Raw genomic sequence first — 23989 nt, 5'->3', positions numbered from 1 at the left:
TGTGTGTGTGTGTGTGTGTGTGTGTGTTTTAATAGTATATTATAAAAAAAATATGTTTGATTAAATATTTTCTAAAACACAATGTATATTATTACTTGCACTAAAAAATATATTATGTGTTTTTATTTTCGGAATAATAATATATTATAATATTTTCGGATTTAATATTTATATATTATATGTTTTTGTTTTAATAAAATATAAAAATATAAACAAATATACCAAAACAACCAACAACTCAATAAATATTTATATATGAAAATAAAAAATAATACATACCTGAGCAAAGAATCAAGAAAAATCAGAGAAGGTTCTTGTTAAGTCTTGATCAAAAAAATAAAAGAAAATCAGAATAAAAAAAGCCTAATAGTAAGAAAAATAAAAAATCATACACACATTTGAGTGAAGATCAAAATGGCTTTTGCGAAAATGGTGACAAATTGTGGAAAGGAAGAAGAATGTGAGAGATTCGGGAAATAAACTGTAATTTGAGGGGGGGATCTAAAAATTGAAGAAGAAGGTGAGAGATTAGAATGATTTTCGGTTTTTCTATTCTAATAATGAATGGGGGACGATGTAGTTAAGGAAATAAACAAACATGTGGGTGTCACTAAAAACACGACGCTAATAATCAATTCATTGGGGTAGTGACGTGAAAATAACTTTGCCACACCTGCAATTTCAGTTTTTCACAACTCGGTAGGATATTAGCGACGTAGAAATAACTTCGCATCATAAATGTGTCAGTCAACTTGTTTCTCAATTAATTTCACTAGTCAACTTTTTCCACCAAAACTTTTGGTAGCAATGTGTTTTGAATGCCATAACCAAATTTTCAAAAATTTTAAACTCCTCCCTCCCCACGTGAAAAGTTGCATTATTTATTTTTAATTATTTTAAATTTTAGGTAAAACACGTCACTACAAAGTATTCAAAAATTTTAAACTCCTCCTTACGTGAAAAGCTGAATTTCATTTTTGAATTATTTTAAAATTTTTGTGACGTGATTGTCACGTGGCAACGTTTCTTTTTAGCGACGTAATTTTTGCATGGCATATCACGTGGTTGGAGCATATTTTCTTGTAGTGACATTAGTATCCTAAAGATATAAAGTTAATGATTACCCAACTTATAAATGAGTCCCAAGACAGTAAGTAATAGTTAAAACAAAATCCATAATAAGTTTAGGAAGGCCAAAAAGCCAAAAATAAAATCGTACATGATAGGGCACGACTTCGTACATCCCTTGCAAAGTGATGAGCATTTGTTTCCCAAAGATCGGAACTAGTGCATACACACCTTTGAGTGAAGAATACAATGACTTTTGCAAAAAAAGTGACAAATTGTGGAAAGAAAGAAGAATGTGAGAGACTCGGGAAATAAACTGTATTTTGAGGGGGAGAGATCTGAAAATTGAAGGATAAGATGAAATTGGAGAAATTTTTTGTTTTTCTCTTCTAATAATAAATGGGGGACGATGCAGTTAAGGAAATAAACAGACACATGGGTGTCGTTACAAATGATAAGTGTCAAATTGTAGTTATTTTGGGTATGTAAATAGTGGCACTTATCGATACTTTTTGTATTACCGTTTGAATAATTCCTCGTTTTTGTGTATATTTGTATCGTTTGTGTTTTGTTATGTTTTTGTGTAAATATATATCGTTTGATAGTTTTGTTGTCTTTTTGTAGGTATTTATGCGTGTTCGAAGCTTTGAGGAATAAAGTGTCGAAGACACGGCGGCGAACACGTTTTTGAAGAAATAAAAGTTGATGTTCTGTTGAGCCCGCTAAGCGCGGTCTGGAAATTTTGAAGACCAAGTCTGGCAGAAAGTAGGGCGCTTAGCGCGGGTATGTGGCGCTAAGCGCGCTCTGGCGGTTTAAGAAAAATAAAGGACACCATGCTTAGCGCAGTCTGCAATTTTCAGTTTTGCATATATGTTGTAAAATCAGATTTTTTAGGTTTTTTATCGCCTCTTTCCCCCATGGAAGAGCTCTGATCCATTTTTGATAGTTTAGAGGCTTAGGAAACACCATTGGGTACTACATCATGTAGATTGGCTATGGATTTGTCTCGGTTGCCTTGACACAGTGAGAGTTTCCGGTTCATCTTCTTTCTTCCCTATGTTTCATTCCAATGGTGGGTTTTGTATGTATATTTCAACTCTTATTGTATGTACATTTGTTGATCTTGGGATCGTTTATATATTCACTTTACAAATCATCATTGTTGTTGTTCTTGATCGTTTATATATTCACTTTACAAATCATCATGGTTGAGCTTTCGTTGGTGTTTCAGACATGAACATTGATGTGGCATCTCGAATGATGCCCGGTGATTTTGATGCGTATTGCGAGTGTTGAGCGATAGATCTTCAGATTTAAGTATTCGTCGGGTAGAACGAAATGCAATTCCATAACTATTTCTCTTAGGCTATTAAGATTGTTTATTTGCTTTTATTTACTTTTCCCGCATTTGCTTTCCCAGTATTTACTTTCCGCACCCAATCATGAAACTTAGAACGCGAGATAGTCGAACGACAATTTTTCTTTACCAGTCTCTGTCGACTATGATACGATATAACTTATATCACCCAGTAATAAGTAATGCCTATTACTTTTTGCTTTTCGCTTTACCGCTCCAGCAACAAACACGACTCTAATAATGAATCTGTTGGGGTAGCGACGTGAAAAACACTTCACCAAATCTGCCATGTCAGTTTGTGACAAAACATGAGGATATTAGCGACATGGAAATCACTTCGCATCATAAATGTGTTAGTTAACTTGCTTCTCAATTAATTTAACCAGTCAATTTTTTCCACCAAATTTTTTAGTAGCAATGTGTTTTGAACGTCAGAACAAAGTTTTCAAAAATTTTAAACTCCCCACACACATGAAAAAACTACTTTTCATGTTTTAATTATTTTAAATTTTAGGTAGCGACGTGTTTTGCACGTCACTACAAAGTTTTCAAAAATTTTAAACTCTCTCTCACGTTAAAAGCTGAATTTCATTTTTTAATTATTTTAAAATTTTTCCGACGTGATTGTCATGTGGCAAAGTTCCTTCTTAGCAACGTGATTTTCATATGGCTGGAGCACGATTTTCTTGTAGTGAGATTAATATCCTAGAGATATAAAGTCAATGATGACCCAACTTATATATGAGTCCTAAGGCAGTAAGTAACAGTTAAAACAAAATCCACAATAAGAGTAGGAAGGCAAAAAAGCCAAAAAAAAAAAACTTACATGATATGGCATGACTTTGTACATCCCTTGCAAAGTGATGGACATTGTTTCTCAAAGATTGGAACTAGTTCACACTCTGGTATCTCCTTAAAATATCTCGCTCCCATAAGCCTCATGCTTAAGGAAATGTGTACATTCGAGTCTCTCCACTAAAGCATCTCTTCCTACATGTCTCATGCTTGAGAGACTGCGTACATTTCAGTCTCACCTATAAAGCATCTCGCCTCTATAGGACTCATGCTTGAGTGACTGTGTATATTTTGGTATTTTACCTAAAATGCATTTGGGTTGGACTCGAACAAAACATAACTCAATTCACAAGAAAGGAATAAGCCAACTCACTCTTAATGGACTAGGTCAAGAAGGCCGACTCATAACCGAATTCAACTCACTGATGATGAGTACCCATTATTCGTGCATATAAAGCATTTAAGTCATTTTTTATGCAAGCATTAAGTCATTGAATAGCCTTAAAAGGCCGAACTCGGATAAGGGAGCATGAGACTTAATTTTCTTTATTGCTTACAACTAGGAAAAAGACAGTATAATAATGATAAATAAATATGCATAAAAGACTTAGGGCTAAAAAGGCCCTATAAAAACTAGAAATCACCAAACATAAAGGGCATACATTTTTCATACATTAGACACTCAATTAAATAGTGTAACTTTGACTAGGCTAGCACCGATAGAGTTAACAATTAATGTACTCATTGTATAACGAGCTTAAGCATCTTCCTTACAAAAATCCTCTTTAGAAGTATGGATTGTCCTAGCTTCTAATGCATACTTAATCCCTTCCATACAAGATTGAGAGATTTAATACTCGAGAACAAACACACCAATACATCAAAACACGTGTCATTTTACTTAATCAAACATAACTACTCCCTCGTCCCATAGCGAGTGGTTCTGTTGACCATTTCACATAAATTAAAAAAAATAGAATAAATGAAAGTCTGAATAATATGTTTACTAAAGTGTCCCTTAACAAGTAATGAGAATGATAAAAGTAATGTTAATTAGAGGATAGAATTGGAAAATATACATTAAAAATTAAAATGAATCATTTATTTTAAAATATTTTTTTATTATAAATATTTCACTCATTATAGGATGGAGGGAGTAAGACACGATAGGAACGAATGTGATATAAGTATTGTCTTAGATTCAGGATCATCACCAAAGTCACTATTAGAATAAACATAAAGTCATCCTTTTCTATATATGGAGATTCAACTCAAAACTTGGAACCATGTGATAAACACTGTGAAATCAAGGCTGAGCAGATGGAAGAACAAAAACTTATCTATCGGCGGTCGGGTGGTAATCTTAAAATCTGTGTTGTTCGCAATTCCGGTTTATTATCTCTCCTTTTTCAAGGCTCCATCAGGTATTATTTCAAAACTTGAGTCTATTTTTTCTCAATTCTTATGGGGGGGGCTGTGAGGATGAGAGGAAAATTAATTGGGTTAAATGGGAGTCGGTGTGTAGACCGATTGAGAATGGAGGTTTGGGTATTAGAAACATTAGGAAATTTAACTCTGCTCTGTTGGAAAAATGGGAATGGAAAGTGATTAATGAGAGGAAAGGAATTTGGTTTGAAGCGCTAGTTAATAGATACGGGATGATTAATGGGGCTTTAAATTCGGGGTTAAATGGGGCGTCAAGTTGGTGGAAGGATGTTTGTAACGTGGATATAGGTGGGTGGGCATCTTCAAGGGAGTACACGGTGAAAGAGGTGTATAAAAGTATGGAGTCGAACGACCAACAACAACGTAGTCAACCGTGGTGTAAAATTTGGAATAATGCGATACCAAAGAAAGTATCGTGTTTGGTATGGAGAGTGTTTTTAAATAGAATTCCTACAAAAGATAATTTAGTTCGAAGGGGAGTTTTATCTAATAATCAAATAGGATGTGTCGGGGAGTGCGGGAGAGAGGAATCGGTATCTCACATTTTCTTTGAGTGTCCAAAATTTACAGGTGTATGGAGTCTAATATGCAAGTGGATTGGAGTGTATACAACTTTGCAGAATGAGGGATGGAAACACTTTGAACAGGTTGAAGGTCTGCTTGGTTCACAAAGAATGTCAGCATTGAAATTGAGGGTTATATGGGCTGCTTGTGTGTGGTGTATTTGGAGATACAGGAATAATAAAGTGTTTCGGAACGAGGAAATTCAAATAGAAAAGGTGGCAGAAGAGGCGAAGATTCTGGCATGGAGATGGCTTAGATTAAAATCTAACTATATAGCTGATGATATAGTAGCGTGGTGCAAGAATCCCAAGGCGTGTTTCGGCATCCTTGGTGATTGAGAATCTGGGCGGGCGTGGAGGTGGTGAGGTTTCTGTAAAGGCGTGAGATGTTCAAAGATTCAGGCGTCGGTCTTTATCACACCAGTGGCGAATTTGGCAAGGCAGCTGTCTAGCGCTGTGTTTCGTTTGTCGACACCGCGAATATTACGTCCTTAGTTAGGGAGTTCTTCTTGATATATAGCCTCCTGCGGCAGGTGGTGTTGTTCTGCTGTTAATAACATATTGAGATATATAGTTGATGGTTTTAGGAGTTTGAATTGGTGTAGTTTGAATTGGTGTAATTTTGGTAGCTGTTATACCTGGACATGTATGATGTACTGAATGTTGTTTGTTTTTGGCATCCCTTATGCCAAGCTTCTGGTAATACTAATGCCTTTTTTGCCTTTTCAAACAAAAAAAAAACTCTAAGCATCCACTTTTATCATAAATCTAGCAATACTTTGATCATAAGCATTATCATAAATCTAACAATATTTTAACCTTGAAATACACTTGCAATAAACTTGCCAAGACTTGCCCCCAAACAATACCCGACAACAACGTAATATATTCATTTAATTATTATTTCCTCTGTAACATTATATATCTAAAAAACATGTCTACATAATTAGTTATTAAATCAATTTCAACCTAAATAGCTGGATAATCTACAACTCAACTCAATGCATCACTACATTACAAGCAGCTCTATTTCAATAACCGTTTCCTCTTGAATAATTCACATAAAATGCATCACCCATGTTCAATCCACTTGATAAAATCATTGAGACACATCACAAAATATAACCAATTCCCGGCAATCAAGTTGCTCTAGCCAGCAAACCAAAGTCTTCTTTCACAACACGAGGTGGTCCTATTATCACTCGTCCTTTTGTTTTGTCACACCAACAAAAATAAACACACAGTGGGTCCCAATATCACATCTTAATTACCATTTTATCCCTCTTCCTCGTTCCCCTCAATACATCGATTATAGATAGATCCTCTCTCACACACACAAACTCCTCACGTCACTCCCACTTGCTCCACAAACAAACACACCACATTACAGTACCACATTGCCATATTCTTACCATTCCATAGCAATTTCCACACCCTAATCTCAACTCTCTGTTTCTCAACAGAACCAGAGAATGCAGCACTTCAACCTCATTACGATCTTACTCGTACTTCTCCTCACTCTTCTCACTCCTACTAATGGAGGTTCCATAGGAATAAACTACGGTCGCATAGCAAACAACCTCCCCTCCGCCATCAAAGTAGTTCATCTCCTCAAATCACAAGGTCTCGACCGTGTCAAAGTCTACGACACCGACCCTTCAGTTCTCCGAGCATTATCCGGATCCCAAATCAAAGTGACCGTCGACCTCCCAAACCAACAACTCTTCGCCGCCGCAAAAGCACCCTCCTTTGCTCTCTCATGGGTCGAACGAAACATCGTAGCTTACTACCCACACACCCAAATCGAAGCCATTGCAGTCGGTAACGAAGTCTTCGTCGACCCCTCCAACACCACAAAGTTCCTCGTACCCGCCATGAAAAACATCTACAGAGCCCTCCAAAAACACGACCTCCACAACGACATTAAGGTTTCCTCCCCTATAGCACTCTCCGCACTTGGCAGCTCTTACCCTTCCTCATCCGGATCCTTCCGACCCGAGTTAATCCAACCCGTTTTCAAACCCATGCTAGACTTCATCCGCGAAACCGGTTCTTACCTTATGGTAAACGTTTACCCTTTCTTCGCTTATGAATCAAACGCTGACGTCATCTCTTTAGACTACGCTCTTTTCAGACCAAACCCGGGTCAGGTGGATCAGGGTAACAACTTAAGATACACCAACCTCTTCGACGCCCAAATCGATGCCGTTTTCGCTGCACTCTCAGCTTTGAAATACGACGATGTTAACATTGTCGTTTCGGAGACAGGCTGGCCTTCAAAAGGTGATAGCAATGAAGTGGGTGCGAGTGTAGAGAATGCAGCTGCGTACAACGCGAATCTCGTCCGTAAGATCTTGACTGGAAGTGGGACCCCTTTGAGACCCAAAGCAGATCTAACCGTTTATTTATTCGCACTTTTCAATGAAAATCAGAAACCTGGCCCCACTTCAGAGAGAAACTTCGGTCTTTTTTACCCTAATGAGAAGAAGGTTTATGATGTTCCATTAACCGTGGAGGCGCTTAAGAATTACCACGACAATCCTTCACCGGTGGCTGGTGGTGCAAGTCAGCCTTCTCCGGCGGAGGGTGGTGGTAATGGCGGTGTTTCGAAGAGTACCACCGGGAACACGTGGTGTGTTGCGAATCCTTACGCGGATAAAAATAAGCTACAGGCAGCTTTAGATTTTGCTTGCGGTGAAGGAGGTGCTGATTGCCGTTCGATTCAACCTAACTCCACGTGTTACAATCCTAATACTCTGGTTTCGCACGCTTCGTTTGCGTTCAACAGTTATTATCAAAAACAAGCACGTGCGGGTGGGAGTTGCTATTTCGGTGGTACGTCGTACGTGGTCACGCAAGAGCCTAGTGAGTATTCTATAACAACCTTTTTTTTTCTCATTGTTCTTTTTTGTTAGTAGATTCTATAATATTCGGTGTAGTTTAGATTAGTGTTGCTAACGTGAGCTAGGTTGTAGAGCTAGAAGGTGGTTCTATGCATGTGAAGAGGGAATCTTTTGTGATGACACGTGGCATAATTTTATTGGGTAGAGTGTATTATTTTGGGAACATATTGTATAATGTAGGGTACTATAGTGTTTACATTGATAGGTGAAAAGTACTTTTATGATAACAAAGAGACAAAGGTAAATGTAATTGTGGCAAGTACTAGTTCAAAATTTGTTGTGAAAAAGTCAATTAGTCAAAGATTGGGTAATGTGAAACATTGGATTCTAATTGTACTTTGAAAGCTTTAATTTAATTTCAAATATTTATATTTATGAGTGTGATTTTTTGTGCAGAGTATGGTGACTGTGAATATCCTACTGGATATTAAAAGCTGATTTTGCACTGTGCTGAAGGGTGAAGGTGAAGATATTTGGTTGATTGATGAATAGTTAAAATAATGTTAGTACTAGTTGGTGGAAGTTGGTTAGCTTAATTTACTTTTAGAGACTTTAATTGAACTGTATCTAAGTTTTTATTATTTTGGAGTAGTTGTTAGTTTTCATTTGCTTAGACTAGAAGTAGTCGTATTAAGTTTTCATTTTGCTAATACATTTGAGTTTCTTTAATATTAATCCAAGTTAAGTAAATATAATTTTCTTGCTAAGCTTTACAAAACTAATCACATTTGTGGTGAAGCAATCTTTATGATTAAGTCGGAAACTGATTTGTTACAACACTCGTATTTATAGAACTTGTAAACATCATAAATAACTGCTACCATACCTAACTTGGTAGTTTCGATTTAATACTTTGATAGCCTCAAAGCCAGCTGACACTGCTTGGTACATGTGGTTCGGCAGTGTAACCACTGATGACGATTTGTTATGTGTAAGTGTAACGTATTGAGGAGTGCAAGCAGCATGTATTCAATGAAGTATTCATGTCATGTTTACTTTACGTGTAAGGATAGTAAATTATTTATTATCAAATTATTTAAAGGAAAAAGAATTAATTGGGATAATTTATGGCTTATTTAGTTGGTTTGATGGTGTCACAATCATATTTATACGGTCTATTATAATTTTAGTGGGGTTAAATACGTTTTTGGTTTCTATAAATATTATAGTTTTTATTTTTAGTCCCTTCTCCTTATAGGAGGTCATAATCATATATTTGTATAGTAAAATGGTAAACTAGTAGTAGTTTTTATTTTTAGTCCCTTCTGCTTATAGGAGGTTCATAATCATATATTTGTATAGTAAAATGGTAAACTAGTAGTTTAAATTAGTTATGCAACAATTTTTTTTATTAAACTCAATGGTTGGGTAGATGTACTCTAATAATAACAAAAATTATTAGACAATTGTATAATATTTGTGTAGTCATAAAAGTATGCTAATATAAAAATATCCTAATGATCACTATATTTGTAGTTCACATAAATGTAGCACTTTGGTAGACATGAATGTTCGTCTAATGATAGTTCAATGAGCGAATCGCCTAGTCATAGCGACACTGACTTAGTGTCTTCTTCCTAATGTCCATCTAAATCCCCACGATGCTATCCATCTCTAATTAGGGCTCATTTTATAAAGAGGCTATGTGTATTGATTCAATATGTCTTTAAGATGGTTGGATTCAAGCCTTCTGGCTAGATTTGGAGTTGTGTAACACTAGGAATGAGGTTGATGTAATATCAGAACCATGTTTTATCCGGTGATAATATCTACATGTGATGTCCTCGGGGAGTTAATGGAAAATACCTTTATTTTTATATTGGGGGGATTAAGCATTTCAATGTTGGTACCACCTTAACCATCCTAGAGTCCAAAATTCTAAAAAAATTCAACATTGCTTCTTCCAATATACATTCAAACATCTTGACTTTTATTCGAGGTTTCATGGTCCTGTGTTGGGGTCTCAACATCACTCCCATGGTGGGCATATTTATTTCATTATATGATAGAAATATGTTAACAGAGGCATATGGGTCTCTGTGAGTTTCATCTTTGGGCGAGCTCTTTTCTCCCCTTACACTTCCAATACAAACACTAGAATGACAAGTTTTTTTGGGTTAGAGGAAGTACCGAATGTCCTGAGATCATGCACGAAGAAGATGAGACTCATAGTTTCCCTTTGTATTGGATGGGCAAGCCCTATACTATCATGGGTTACGACCCGACTAAGCTTAGTGAGAAAAGAAAAATGGGGAGAGAGAGAAATGGTCAAACTGTTGTAGGTTTTTCCATTATACGGGACCTACTTAAACTTGAGGGTGTTCCCCTAACACTAATGATTTGTCTGCGTAAGATGATTTCTTGATATCCTTCCTTTGTACATTCTTTTATGATTAATTCTTACTTTTCTTTTTTGTTTCCCTTTTTTGTTTTTATAGAGAGAATGACCCCTATCATTACAAGAATAAGTTCACCCGAAAGCATTTTAAGAAGGCTACCTAGAAAGGCATGATATGTCTTAAATAAGACTTACCTAGAAAGGCTCCTAAAAAGATATGAAACATCTTAAACAATATTTACCTGGAGAGGTTTTTAGAAAGGATATGAAATGTCTCAACAAGACTACCTAGACAGGTTAGGATACGTCTTACACAAGACTAACCTAGAAAAGTTTTTGGAAAGGATGTGATACGTCTTACACAAGACTCACCTGGAAAGGCTCTTAGACAGGATACAATACGTTTTAAACAAAACTATCTAAAAAGATTCCTATAGAGGGCACAATATTTTTTTAAACAAAACTACCTAGAAAGGTTCCTATAAAGGATACGAAACGTTTTAAACAAAACTACCTAGAAATGTTCCTATAAAGGATACGATACGTTTTAAACAAAACTATCTAGAAAGATTCCTATAAAGGGAACGATATGTTTTAAACAAAACTACCTATAAAGGTTCCTATAAAGGATATGATACGTTTTAAACAAAACTACCTAGAAAGGTTCCTATAAAGGGCGCGATATGTTTTAAACAAAACTACCTAGAAAGGTTCCTATAAAGGACATAAGACGTTTTTAAACAAAACTACCTAGAAAGGTTCCTATAGAGGACATGAAACGTTTTAAACAAAACTACCTAGAAAGGTTCCTATAAAGGGAATGAAATATTTTAAACAAAACTACCTAGAAAGGTTAGGATATGTCTTAAACAAGATTGTTTGGAAAGATTAGGATAATTGTCTTGGACAAGACTACCTGGAGAGATAAGAAATTCTTTGATTGCTTCTGGATTGCCTTTGAAGAAAGACTTGGAATGAGGTATTAGAATTGTATCTGTTAAGATTGAATCGTTGATACGATCATATTTGCACTGTATTTGGATGATAACATCCTTTTGATTATGAAGTGACCTGAAAAGGCAGCGTTAGTTTTATGCAATGTCATGATGCATGTGTCATGTAATGAGATTCTCAAAATAAATGAGAATTATGCATGTATGCCGATCCCACACTGCGGGATGTAAATAGCACAGGCGTGGGAAGATCAATTACGCAACAATGCTCCTTGGGTGATACTAGTGTGACTTCCCGAATATCAGAAATTGTGGGACATGCCCCTTTATCTGAAGGAGGGACCTTTGGAGAGAACTCGAGTTTCACCATGTCTTGCCTGATATGCATTGCCCCAGTGTTTGAATTCTTGAAAGATATGCCCCTAGTTAATAGGATCCTTGATTGTATGCCCCTATTTTGGGAAAACCCTCTGGATGTGGTTTCCCCATTCAAGAGTCTTTATCATGAATAATCGTCTTTGATTAGACCAATTTTGAGGTCTCCTTGATGCTAAGTGTTGATTTGAATGTGAAGCAGATGCTTTTCAGAGTGAGTTATGACGGACGGTGATTTGCTGAGTACTCAGAATGAGATGATGTCTTTTACAAGATTACCTGAAGAGGTCCTTGGAAAAAATGAGAAATTGTCTTAAATAAGACTGTGCTTTAAACAAAGCTCAAAGGGATATGTTTGTGCAGATGGTCAAAAATATTCCTATAGAGGATAAAGACTGTTTTAAGGAATGTGGGGTTTTAAACAAAACTTAGGAAAAGACATCCTGAAGAAGATCACCCTAGAAAGGATGGTGAACTGTCTTAGAGAAGACTCTGTACTTTAAACAAAGTTTGACAAGGTTCTTGAAAGCATAAGAGAAGTTTGAATATGTCTTAAAAGACTATCTGAAGAAAAAGTTAAGAGATGTCTTACAGAAGACTACCTAGAAAAGGTTCTTGGAAATGAATATGTCTTAGAGAAGACTATCTGAAAGGGTTTGAAAAAAGAAAGGATAAGAAGGTGGGTCTTTAAAAGACTGTATGAAAAAGGCTCCTAGAAAGGGTAAAAAGTATTTGAACATGTCTTAAAGAAGACTATATGGACAGATTGAGAAATATCCTATAAAGGTTCCTGAAAAGGATGTGAGAGTGGCATTGACACCATCTGTCACTGAGTGAACTTTGCAACGTGCCCCCAGGTAATGGACTTGCCCCATGGGCTATTCAGCGTCCTTGAGAGATTCCAATGGATCTTGATTAGATTGCCCCATGTAAATGGTATAATGACGAGTTATGCCATGTGTACACATTAGCCATTCCAGTCATGCATAAGGGATGTTTCTTCTTTCGACGAGTTTTTAAAGCTACTTCGTCAGTCAGTAGGATTTTTAGCCATTAGCCATGCCCCATGCAACTTCTCCCTGATGTTTAAACATCTGAATCCACATAGACAAGTGTACTTTGTAATGAAATTCATAAGATGCGAATGCATATGTCTGTCTTGAAAGTTTAAAAACATTTTTTTTGAATAAAACAAAGGTTTTTTTGTAAGAAAGTGATATCAACTCAAAAGTTATAGTAGACCTTAAGGAGTCGGGATACCTTTGGTAACAACATGCTTTCGAACTAACCATGCTTCAGTTAGGACTTTTAAGGGTTGTAACGTGGCCTGGTTCACGGTTTAAAGAAACAAAGGATAGAGGCTCAAAATTTATTTGTACCCATCCCTATCTTCGTGATGTTCTCCAGTCCTATGCTCAGTTGACTATGCGTTTAGGCTCCAAAAGACTTTAGGAGTTATAACATTGATATTTATGATGGTTCAAAAACCAAAGGTTTATCTGCAAAGGCAGTCATTCTCCTTTTTTGTAATATCTTCCCTTTTGTCGAAGGTACATAGTGACCTCTTTTCGACTTTGTTATCCCTAACTTTTGCCTGAACTGTTTGTTTTAAAACTGCAGTCAGCGGGATGCCCCAATGTTGCCTAAGTCTCCTTAATATGTTTTTGACTCAGCAGGCTTTTGCATTGCTTTCTTTTTCTTTGCGGATATTGACTGCCGGACTTAATGATGACGGGGAACCATCGGTGCTTATGTTCAAAGGAACAACTTGGAATAATTAAGTTAACTGAGCAACTATCCTACCCCAGGTTATGTATTAAGGGTTTTATTTTATATGAAGGAAAACTCCTACTTCTTTAGGCTCAAAGGGGTTGACAAGGGATTAACATCCTTATATCTCCGTTATTTAGGAATTGAAACAATGCCTGTACATCGTCAACACGGTCTGTTCGAAAGCATAGTGTATGAAATTGTGGTATCGTTTTCGTCATTCTCCCTCTAAAGGTGTACGACTTTAACGAGAGTTGAATATCACAAAGAAATAAAACCAAGTAAAAAACACAGTTTTAAATATAGTGAGAACACTAGGAATGAATCAAGACAAACGTAAGCAATGCATTAATGATTATTGTAAAGTACATAGCATATGTCGTAGGACTAATGTTTAAACAAACGGAAAGAAATTGCGAATGAAAACAAAACTAATGATCTAAGAGATCCTCCTTCTAGCCACCTATGGCACTGGACTTGTGAGGATCTTCGAACTCAATGAGCCCTTCTTCAATCAAATCTTGGATCTTGTGCTTTAACGGCCCACAATCCTCTGTATCATGACCAGGACTGTCTGAATGATAAGCGCACCTAGCATGATGTTTGTACCCGGGAGCGGGGTTAGCTGGAGCTGAGTATGGAGGTAGCAGAGTTACCAAGTTCTGGCTGAGCAGACGTTGCAAAGCTTGAGACAATGGCATGTACAACAGAGTGAATGATCGTTTTGGCTTGGACCTCCAGGTGCGTTGGCCACCCTATTGCTTTTGCTGATCCATTGATCTCTTCTGCTGAAATCTTATTGGATAATATGGTCTGGATGTTAGGTTATCCTTCCCAATGGTCCCTTGTTCTGGAGATAGAAGAGAAATCTTCTCTTAATGCCATGAAAATGATGTGTATGCCATGCATGATATGCATGATATCCTTTTTTCTTCTTTTTTTTTTTGAATAAGATATGATGCAAGAATGCACATGATGCATGATGAATGGAAAAAAGAAATAATAAAAAAATAAGGATCAACACACACACACACACATATATATATATATATATATATATATATATATATATATATATATACATATAGCACATAATCACATAAGTTCATAGGTTCGACGTAGCGGCTCTTGGGAGCCAACCTTTTTATAGGGGGTTCTAGAAGGTCTCATGGGGTCGTTCGTAGCCTCTGAGACTTTTTGTCTCTTCGGATTTTAGAACAACTCATTTTATCCATGAGGTTCGAATTTTTGGGGTAGGTTCTCGAAGAGATCAGCCAAGTATCCAGTCCTGCCCTCAACAAAGTCAAGCCTCGTTTTGGACATTTCCGAATACTCAACCCACTCCGAGTGGAGTTATCAATGAGACTCGTAGGAGATTCATGTCCCCTATTGATCTCAAAGTTAACTCCCACACTTAGGGTTTTAACATTACATAATATGTCAGCAGTGCATATAAAAATATGACAATTAGGCAATTAAATATAAATATATTAACATAAACAATTAAATATAAACATATTATAAACAATTAAATATTTTTTAGATAAAAAAAACAAATAAACAAATTTTTTTAAAAAAAATAAAAAAAATAATTACAAACCCTAAAAAAGGCGAATTAGCCAAACCCTAAAAAGTTGTCAAACCTAAACCCTGCCAAAACCTAAAATCTATAGGAGCATAGTATTCACCATTTAAGTTGTCCCCAGCAGAGTCGCCAGCTGTAGCAACCTGCCCTAAAAATAAAGGTTTTAGAGTCGCCACCTATTCTGAAGGGCGAATAGGAAACTCTACGCAGTTTAGAGATCGGGGTAAGATACTATATTCAGGTCGAGGGAAGGTGTTAGGCACCCTCAACCCTTTCCTATGGCTTTGAACAACGGATGATCTGAATTGTTGATATAAGAGATTTGGTTTTCCTAATACATCTCCTCACATTCCATATTATTAAGTTTAATGCACATATAACTAGTGAGTGACACGTGCCAATAAACTTTAATATTATATTAAAATTAGAATATGTATTTATTTTTACAAAGTTTGATTGTAGAATGAGATATGCCACTTGTAGCAACCTGCCCTAAAAATAAAGGTTTTAGAGTCGCCACCTATTCTGAAGGGCGAATAGGAAACCCTACGCAGTTTAGAGATCGGGGTAAGATACTATATTCAGGTCGAGGGAAGGTGTTAGGCACCCTCAACCCTTTCCTATGGCTTTGAATCTAAGGTTAACAATTTTATGGCTAAGAGTATTAAGGTAAGGTTTATGCTTTCGAGGGTTAGATAATTAAGAAAAATGAAATGGGAAAAAATGAGATTTTAGGGAGGGGGACTCGCCTTGGTTATCCAAGTGCCTACGTATCTCCTTATGGAGAATCAGAGTCAACGTAGTTCGGGGCACAGGATTGTACGCCTTAGAATTTGATACGAGATGTTTGAAGTTGTTTTGAAATGCGAAGTTCGAAGGTATTTTGAATTACCTTATCGTAGTTGTGAACATCGCAGTGTTTGACAGGATGTAAATCCGTAGTATCGTGGTTTAGTATTTTAGATGTGGTTTTGGGCGTACAACCCTGCTTAATTTAGCACTATTAACCGCAACGATCAATAGATTCAATCGCCATAGTTAACAGATTTGAAGTTGTATCGTTACCAATTTTAATCAATTGATTTGATTATTACTGATAACGAATTATGGTATTTTTTAATAATTTTATGAATAATTAGTTTGTATCGTTACCCCTCGTAATCGATTGATTCGATTAAAAAGAATAGCGAATTAGAATAAGGAAAATAGAAAGGTTAATCATCGCGACTAATAAGATAGTCGAAACCATTTAACCAAATAGGAATTAATTGCATTTTAATTAAATAATCATTTTAATTAAAATTATCATTGACCATAGCGATTAATTGATTTAATCGGAACGAACAACGAATTAAAATTTTAATATAAATATTATATACTAATTCATTTAAAAAAATAATTATTATATAATAAATAACATATTAAAAGATATTTTAATTTAAATAAACAAATAATCAAAATTATTTAAAATTATTAGAGGTTATGATTATGTGTAGCTGCTATTAGGGTATATAGTATGGGTATTCAATCTGGGGCGTTGGATCAAGCTGAGTGGTGATTTAATGGTTCAGATCAGAGGGTGCATGATGGACATTATAGTTGGCAGCGCATGGGATAATTGAACAGACCTTTTTAATAAAAATAAGGTGGGAGCGAGGGATCGAACCCTCGTCCCTTTACTCAATGTTCTTTCTCCTTACCAACCCACCAAACGCGCTTGTTTGTTTACCCCACGCGTCCAATAAAATATATACGAAATCAAAGGAACATAGAAATAACGCGCGCGAAAATTCAAATGGACGAACCAGGAAGCGCCACGCCATCATCTTCCCCAATAGAACCTGCAAATTTCAGATACATATAGCTACGAAATAGCCACGATTTCCTGCGTAGCAAACAAGCTTGGAAAATAGCGAATTGCACCCGGACGCATATAAATTTGGCGCACCTATCCTATTCTCCTTGTTTTCACCACGCGAATTCATTCATGTTATTGTTATAACCTAATTTTACCTTTAATGAAAACCCCTAATTCAAAATAAAAAACCCTAATTCGGCCTCCAATGGCCGAATACGATTCACACACTAAAACTCAAAGCAAGCAATCCATAAACATTCAGGGTATCATTATCAATTAAAATATGCATTAATTACTAACAAGAATGTCTGAATTATGCTAATCGACCATGGTTTCGAAATCACTTACCTTGGCCAATTGGAGGTTATTCTGGGAGCGTTGAAGTCGTGCGATGGTCCAGATAGATTCGGTGTGTTCCAAGGAAGGTGTAGCAATGCTCAAATCTCTCTGGAATGCCCTAAATCCTTGAGACCGATTCTGAGTTTTCTTGAATATTTCTTGTTCTTGTGCTTATGTCTCTCTGATCCAAAAACTCGTCCCCTAGTCCTTTGCCTTGCATAAACTACTTATAGGGAATGAATTAGGTCACCAAAAACCAACCAAAACACTCTTGAATCCAATCTTGCAGCTTTTGGAAATTTGATTTAAAATTTGAATGAGATATTTCTATATTTGTCCAATCTTCTATTAATCCTTTCCCAATCAATATACCACGAAAATATATTGTTTTTTTATCATAATTGTGATTGGAATTAGCCTATGTAGATATTTTAACATAATATTTGATTTTTTACTTAATTAAATCATTAAAATGAAATAAAAAATCATATTAAATCAAATAATAGGTTAAATTTCGTGGCATTTTGTTTTGGGCATGCTAATGACTTGTGGACCAAGTTTGTATCATAAAACCATAGGCCCATTTGCAAGATTTCTTAATTTGAACCTCCTTTTTTCACATTTGGTCCTCCAAAATCCACCAACTTTGATCAAGCATATCTCACTCAATTTTTAAGATATGAGGGAGTTCTAATACTTTTTGGAAACTTCAAAGTGTCCTCTACAAGCCACTTTGGAACATATTTTTCATTTGGAGCTTTTATCTTGATCATATTCTCTTTGACAAAAAGCTGCTTTTGAAGGATGCCTGAAAATGACCTGTAATCTTTTGCACCATACCTCTCAAATGAAGCATTTCTAGCCCTGTCTTGTGAGAGACAAAATTGTAGAGAATCTAATTTCCTTCAAAATAGGCTTTGAGTGGGGAATTTTTGATGTTCCATGTGAAAATTATGCCCAGTCAAAGTTGGGTTGACTTTCTCCTAAGAAACCCTAATTTGAACCTTTTTGTATTTGTTCATCTCTGAGTTTCTATTAATGGAATCATGATCAATCTTTGATCAAATGATGGTTATGCACCTCTATACCTGATGTTTGACCAATGATCATAGGTTTGAATCAGTTGACTGTGGATCTTGGGATTGTTTTGAGCAAGGCTTTGAAATTGAATCTTGAACTTTGAATTATTGTAAATGGAATATGGAAGGCAAATTTTGGGGTATGACACCACTCTATATAAAATTTTATTAAACTCCATCAATTAGAATGAGATTTGCCGGTCTATATAAAATTTTATTAAACTCCATCTTTAAAGAATGTAAAATTTGGTTTTTCCCAATATGAATTCATGATTAAAAATGTATTTAAAAAATAAATTAATTAAACACTAAAAAGTGGTGTTTATAATTTTTTTTTATAATAGGGAGGGCCTAAGCCCAAAAACCAAAAAGATTAAACAAACACAACTCTAGGATATAAGACGTCCTTTTTATCTCAATCAAAATTCTCAAAAAGTCAGATAGGCATCTTCCAATAAAAGATACTTCTAATCTTAGAATCTCTCCCATGTAAGGCCAGGAGGTTAGCACAACCGTTAGCTAACCCTAGACGTGACGAGTGGTGTTCATAATTAAATATATTGCCTATTGCAATTTCAATAATTGCAAATTAAGTTCATTTTCAACAAATGCTGCTAGTGGTTGGTGGTGGATCTCGAGTGAATCAGTTTATTTTTTATTTATAGAACAAAGTAGAATATTTTACCACCATTCCCAAAAGACTCCCCATTTTTTCTTAAAAAAGTTTATTCTCATTCTCATGAGAAAAAAGTCCTTAAGCTATACCTTAGGTGGGGCAGGAATTAGCATATGCGGCCTGTTGTAGTAGCTAATGGCAACAAGTTTCAAAGACGAACAAAAGTTGCCCATAAATATACTATGACATTCTCCATGCTGCCAATTTGATAACCTAAAAGGACATATTCTTTAATATTATTTTATATTATACTACTTTAATAGTAATATATATAAAAGAATGATTCTTTAAATATAATTCAATTTATAATATAGTCGCATAATTTGATTGCAATATTTTATTCATATTTGATAATTATAAAAAGGGAAATGCTAAAAAGTGCCTCAGGGACACTCTTTAAGAGCTTAAGTAAGTTTTTCTTGAAAATATAGCTAATTAATGCATCAAAAATTGAAATAGTGAACATTTTAAAGAATATTTTCTTTAAATAGAATGCTTAAAGAGTGTCTCTGAAGCACTCTTTAAAAATAGTTGATGTCTTGGAACATCATTTTGAATAAGCAATTCTCAGTTTCATCGTACAGATATTAATAGTTAATAGATTTTTTTGGGCTAAAAAATAATGCTACTATAAAAGTGAGAATATATAAAAATCACAAAACTTTTATATAATGTCTTTTGCCCATTCTACGTATGGCTGGGACGAAAAGTAGAAGCCATGGGAGTAAAGGTGCAAAAAAAATTTTAATTATTTACATTACGTTATTAGTATATTAGCAGCCAACTAAGGTTTGGAAATGACTCGAGTCGAGTCAAATTCATTTAATTCGGCTCGATTTGTTAAGAAATGATTCAGTTTAAATATCGATTTGAGTTTGTTATTTATAAATGTAATTTCATTTATGTAATTCTTTAGACTTAAGATAAAATTGTAAGATCATTTTTATGTATCAAATTATAAATTTATTTTGTCAATTATAAACTTTTTTATGGTAATGTATGAACGATTAAACACAGTTATATTTTTCTCTATATGTGTATGTATGACTAAATAATTTTTTTTTGTAAAAAACCAAACCTACCGAACCAACCCATACCACATTAGTTTGGTTTGGTTTGATTCAATTTTATTTCTTAAAGCCAACCGAACCGCACGCTTTTTTCTCTTGCGGTTCGAATGATTTTTAGCGTAAAAACCGCTCAATTCACACCTCAAACACCCCCTACTTATGACCACAAATTCAAATGACCCACAACTTTTATTGTTCAATTTTAAATAGGTGCTCAAATTCATTGACATCTTAGCAGAAATTATGAAAAAGATAGTTTGGATGAAGAGGAATTTTGAAGAGATTTGGAAGAAGAAAAAGGATGAAGGAAGAAGATGAATAAAAACCGTAATGAATTTCAACAAACACCTGAATTCAAATATGAAGTTTACAACATTATAAACTTTTGCCGATTCATTAATGAAAGTTAAGTCTTGCTCTCTTACCACATCCCTTCGGTTAACGTTTTTAAACAAATTTAACGTAAGAGATTAAGTATATGTTTGGTAAACCATCAAAAATGCCAAAAGCACGTTTGCTATTCACGTTAACGTGAAAGCTAACCTTTGTAGCTTTTGAAAATCACGTTAAAATGTGCATTGGGATGTGAAATTGACATTGCAAACGCAGTTCCAAACACTCACTAAGTTGGCTAACGAAACGTCGTAAGTTATAACATTTATTAGATAAGATAGGTGGTTAAAGTGAAATTTAAAATAAAATTAAGAGATTTCAACACTAATTAAACTTTAAAATCTTACTCTCACTTTTTTTATAGGCAATAAAACACTCATTCAAAAGAGTATAAGGGATACTCACCCTACAAACAATCTTTAAACTTTAAAGAAATTCAAAGATGTTGGTTCCAAAAGAAAAAGTTACAAGAAATATTGGATTTGGAACCCATAATACTCCACTGTCAGAAAAGCAATTTAACATTGTCAAGATGTCTCCAACGCTAATAGCTTTTATCTGGAAGATGATTGCATTTCTTTTACACCAAATCGTCCAACATATTGTCAACCAAATCAACAAAATTTTCTTCGCGCAAAATTTGTCAACTAATAATTTCTAAAATTGCAGCAAATATTCCACAATATCCTGTGCTTACACCACACTATCCTTATTAAAAGACACTGAACCATTAAATGATCCAAGATTTCAATAGGACACAACAAAATTATGTGATGATAATTAACTTGTACTTCATAAACTTAAAAGCTTTTTTATTCGAAGAAGTAAAATTATTAAATTAGCAACAAGCTTTACATGATGACGTAATCTTATGAATATCCTTCACCAATCAAACAAAATGACTTTTATCATGCTCTTGATTTCATTTTCATTCACAGTTCAGAACTTCAGATTCTTCACAGAAAAAAATAAAAAATATATAGTCAATATATTGTCACCGACGTCTTAATTTTTATCAACAACAATACTATATGAGGCAATTTGAAAATTGAAAAGTAACAAAAACATGAAAAGCCATGTTAAAAGAAAGTGTTGAAATAGAAAAAGTGGTGCTCCACTATGTGTGTCGGGTTATGTTGAAGCCTCAAGCACGAGATGTGTTATAATTAGTCAGATTCTTTCTGTGGACCTGCAACATGAAATTGTCATTTACCACTAAGTCACATGCAATATTGTCCCATATAGTAATTCCAACCTTCAAGCATTCGTTTATGGTCTGTCATTGTGTGATCATATGCTACAGTTGTTGTACATGTGAGTGATGACTAAATAATCGAGTAATTTTTAGAATTTTTTATTGTTTTACCATCTTTTTAGAAGTTATTACCCAATATACCACACTTTTCAACACAATTCCCAATATACCATCTTTTCAAACTTTTTTTTTATTGTTATAGAACCTCGGCCAATTGAATGAGCGGAGGTGTGTAAAATATAAGAGGCTCCGCCCAATGCATTGGCGGAAGCATTTAAAGTTTTTTTTTTTTTAAAGAAAATTGCACTGCTCCGCCTATTCATTGGGCGGATGTTCTATAAAAAGTAAAGGCTCCGCCCATTCAAATGGCGGAGGTTCTATAAAGAACATTTTTTTGTTTGAAATGATGGTATATTAGGAAATATGAATGAAATTGATGTCTAAGTTAATAAATGATTGAAAATAGTTTTAGAATGAAAATGAATTGAATATTTGAAATGATCGATGTGAACCGATCTTTATATAGTATGAGCAGTTAAACCGTCGGCCTGTAATTAAGCTCCTTGTGCGGATTGTTGTGCAATTAGATACGAGATGTGATAGAGAGTATGGTCGTGTTTCCTCGGCAAGGCGAATGGTCCACCGGTTTCGTGCGCCTTCTTCTTCCATACTCCTTATTGCGCCTTCTTCGTAGGCCTTAAATGTGGTTCAGAATAGTTGTCCACAAACCCTTGTTCCTACGTCATATAACGAGGGCGTTTCCTAGTTTGTCTTCGGTCCGACCCATAGTAGAAGGAAATAGAAAAACCTTGATGGGATATTGATGTCATTGAGAGAAATGTGTCTTAAATTCTCCCTCGTGATTAGTAACACTTTGCATGTAGATATGAACACGTGTCCCTATGTATGAAGGTAATGATTTCTTCTAGTACTAGGGTATTTAAGTGCTCTAGAGCTGAACACAATGAAATCTCGATCATTGGTGGGGAAGTTTACGCTTTCCAATGCCCTTGGATTACACAAGTCATATTTCTATGGAGATATATAAGGAGTTCTAGAGTTACCATGTTCCTGTTTTTTTTTTGCCATTTGTGAATCTTTAATAGCTCATATCCCACGTCTTTAGCATCCTTTGTCTTCACCAATCTCCTCCCATCAACCATTATTTCGGACGTAGTTGTGCCACCTCTGCTCACGGAGCATACAACACGTGAGTCACTAAGTTCATGTTTTTCAGTGTAACACCTAAACCTTTCTTTCCTTTTAATACTTGCTTGCTTTATTAGGATATTTGGATATGAGAGCTATGCATTTTTAATCTTTTATGTGTCTTACTTTGGTGAATTTTCTCGCGATAGATGAACTTTGGTGGGGCAAAAAGTTTATCTTTATGTCGATCATGCGCTTCTATATACATTCATTTTTTTATGTGTTGGCACCATCTTTTGACATTAACAACTCTCAACTTAGAGTCCATAAGGTTACATGAGATAACTTTATTATGTTGGTGGATTAAGAGTCATTAGATATTGTTTCTACCTTTGTCAGAGAGGGTTGTCTGGACCATACATTTACTAAAGTGTGTCTCTACTTTGACTGGGGAATGCTTTCTCCTGAGGTTGATAAGAGGATATGCAATAAGGATGATGAGCGTGTCATCACTCTCTGTGAATGCTTGTTTTCTTTGATAGGTTTCTTTCACCCCTTTAATTTTCAAGGAGGGAGTTCTAAATCATCTAGTAATCGCTCCTTCATAAATGCACTAAGTAGGTTGGCCTTATATCAAACTTTTATAATACATGTGCGAATAAAAGAATGGCATGCCGTCTCTGACGCTCTTCTTCCACCTCTTTAAATCCCAATGAAGTTCTGTTGGTTCAGCCTAAGGTCAAGGTGATCTTTCTTAGGATGAGTATCAAGATGTTTGATGTTTATTCAGAGAGTGCAAACAACTTTAAGGACTTGTACTACCTAGGTAGTCCCTTCATTAAGGTGGCTCATGCTAACATATGTAATGAGTCACCTTATCAATATTTAGACAAATTCTCCAAGTTTTGGATCTAGAGTCATTTCTTGGAAAATATCATGTTTTATGTCTATAAATTGGAAAACTTATCTCAGGTATAAACTTTTATGAAGAGGAAATTGGTAGTCTTCTTTAAATAT

General features: G+C 35.2%; 1 protein-coding gene across 1 annotated transcript; it reads left to right on the top strand.

Moving 5' to 3' along the window:
- Positions 1–6552: 6552 nt before the first annotated feature.
- On the top strand, positions 6553–8834 carry LOC131621099 (glucan endo-1,3-beta-glucosidase 12-like). The gene is made up of 2 exons (XM_058892314.1): positions 6553–8094; positions 8529–8834. Exons 1-2 carry the CDS (start codon positions 6702–6704, stop codon positions 8561–8563), a joined length of 1428 nt encoding a protein of 475 aa, XP_058748297.1. The 5' UTR covers positions 6553–6701; the 3' UTR covers positions 8564–8834.
- Positions 8835–23989: the final 15155 nt, after the last annotated feature.

This window comes from Vicia villosa, linkage group LG7 (assembly GCF_029867415.1).
Source record: "Vicia villosa cultivar HV-30 ecotype Madison, WI linkage group LG7, Vvil1.0, whole genome shotgun sequence".
Lineage (NCBI taxonomy): Eukaryota > Viridiplantae > Streptophyta > Magnoliopsida > Fabales > Fabaceae > Vicia > Vicia villosa.
Note: the sequence above shows the minus strand (reverse complement) of the source record. Positions and strands in the feature narration are given on the sequence as shown.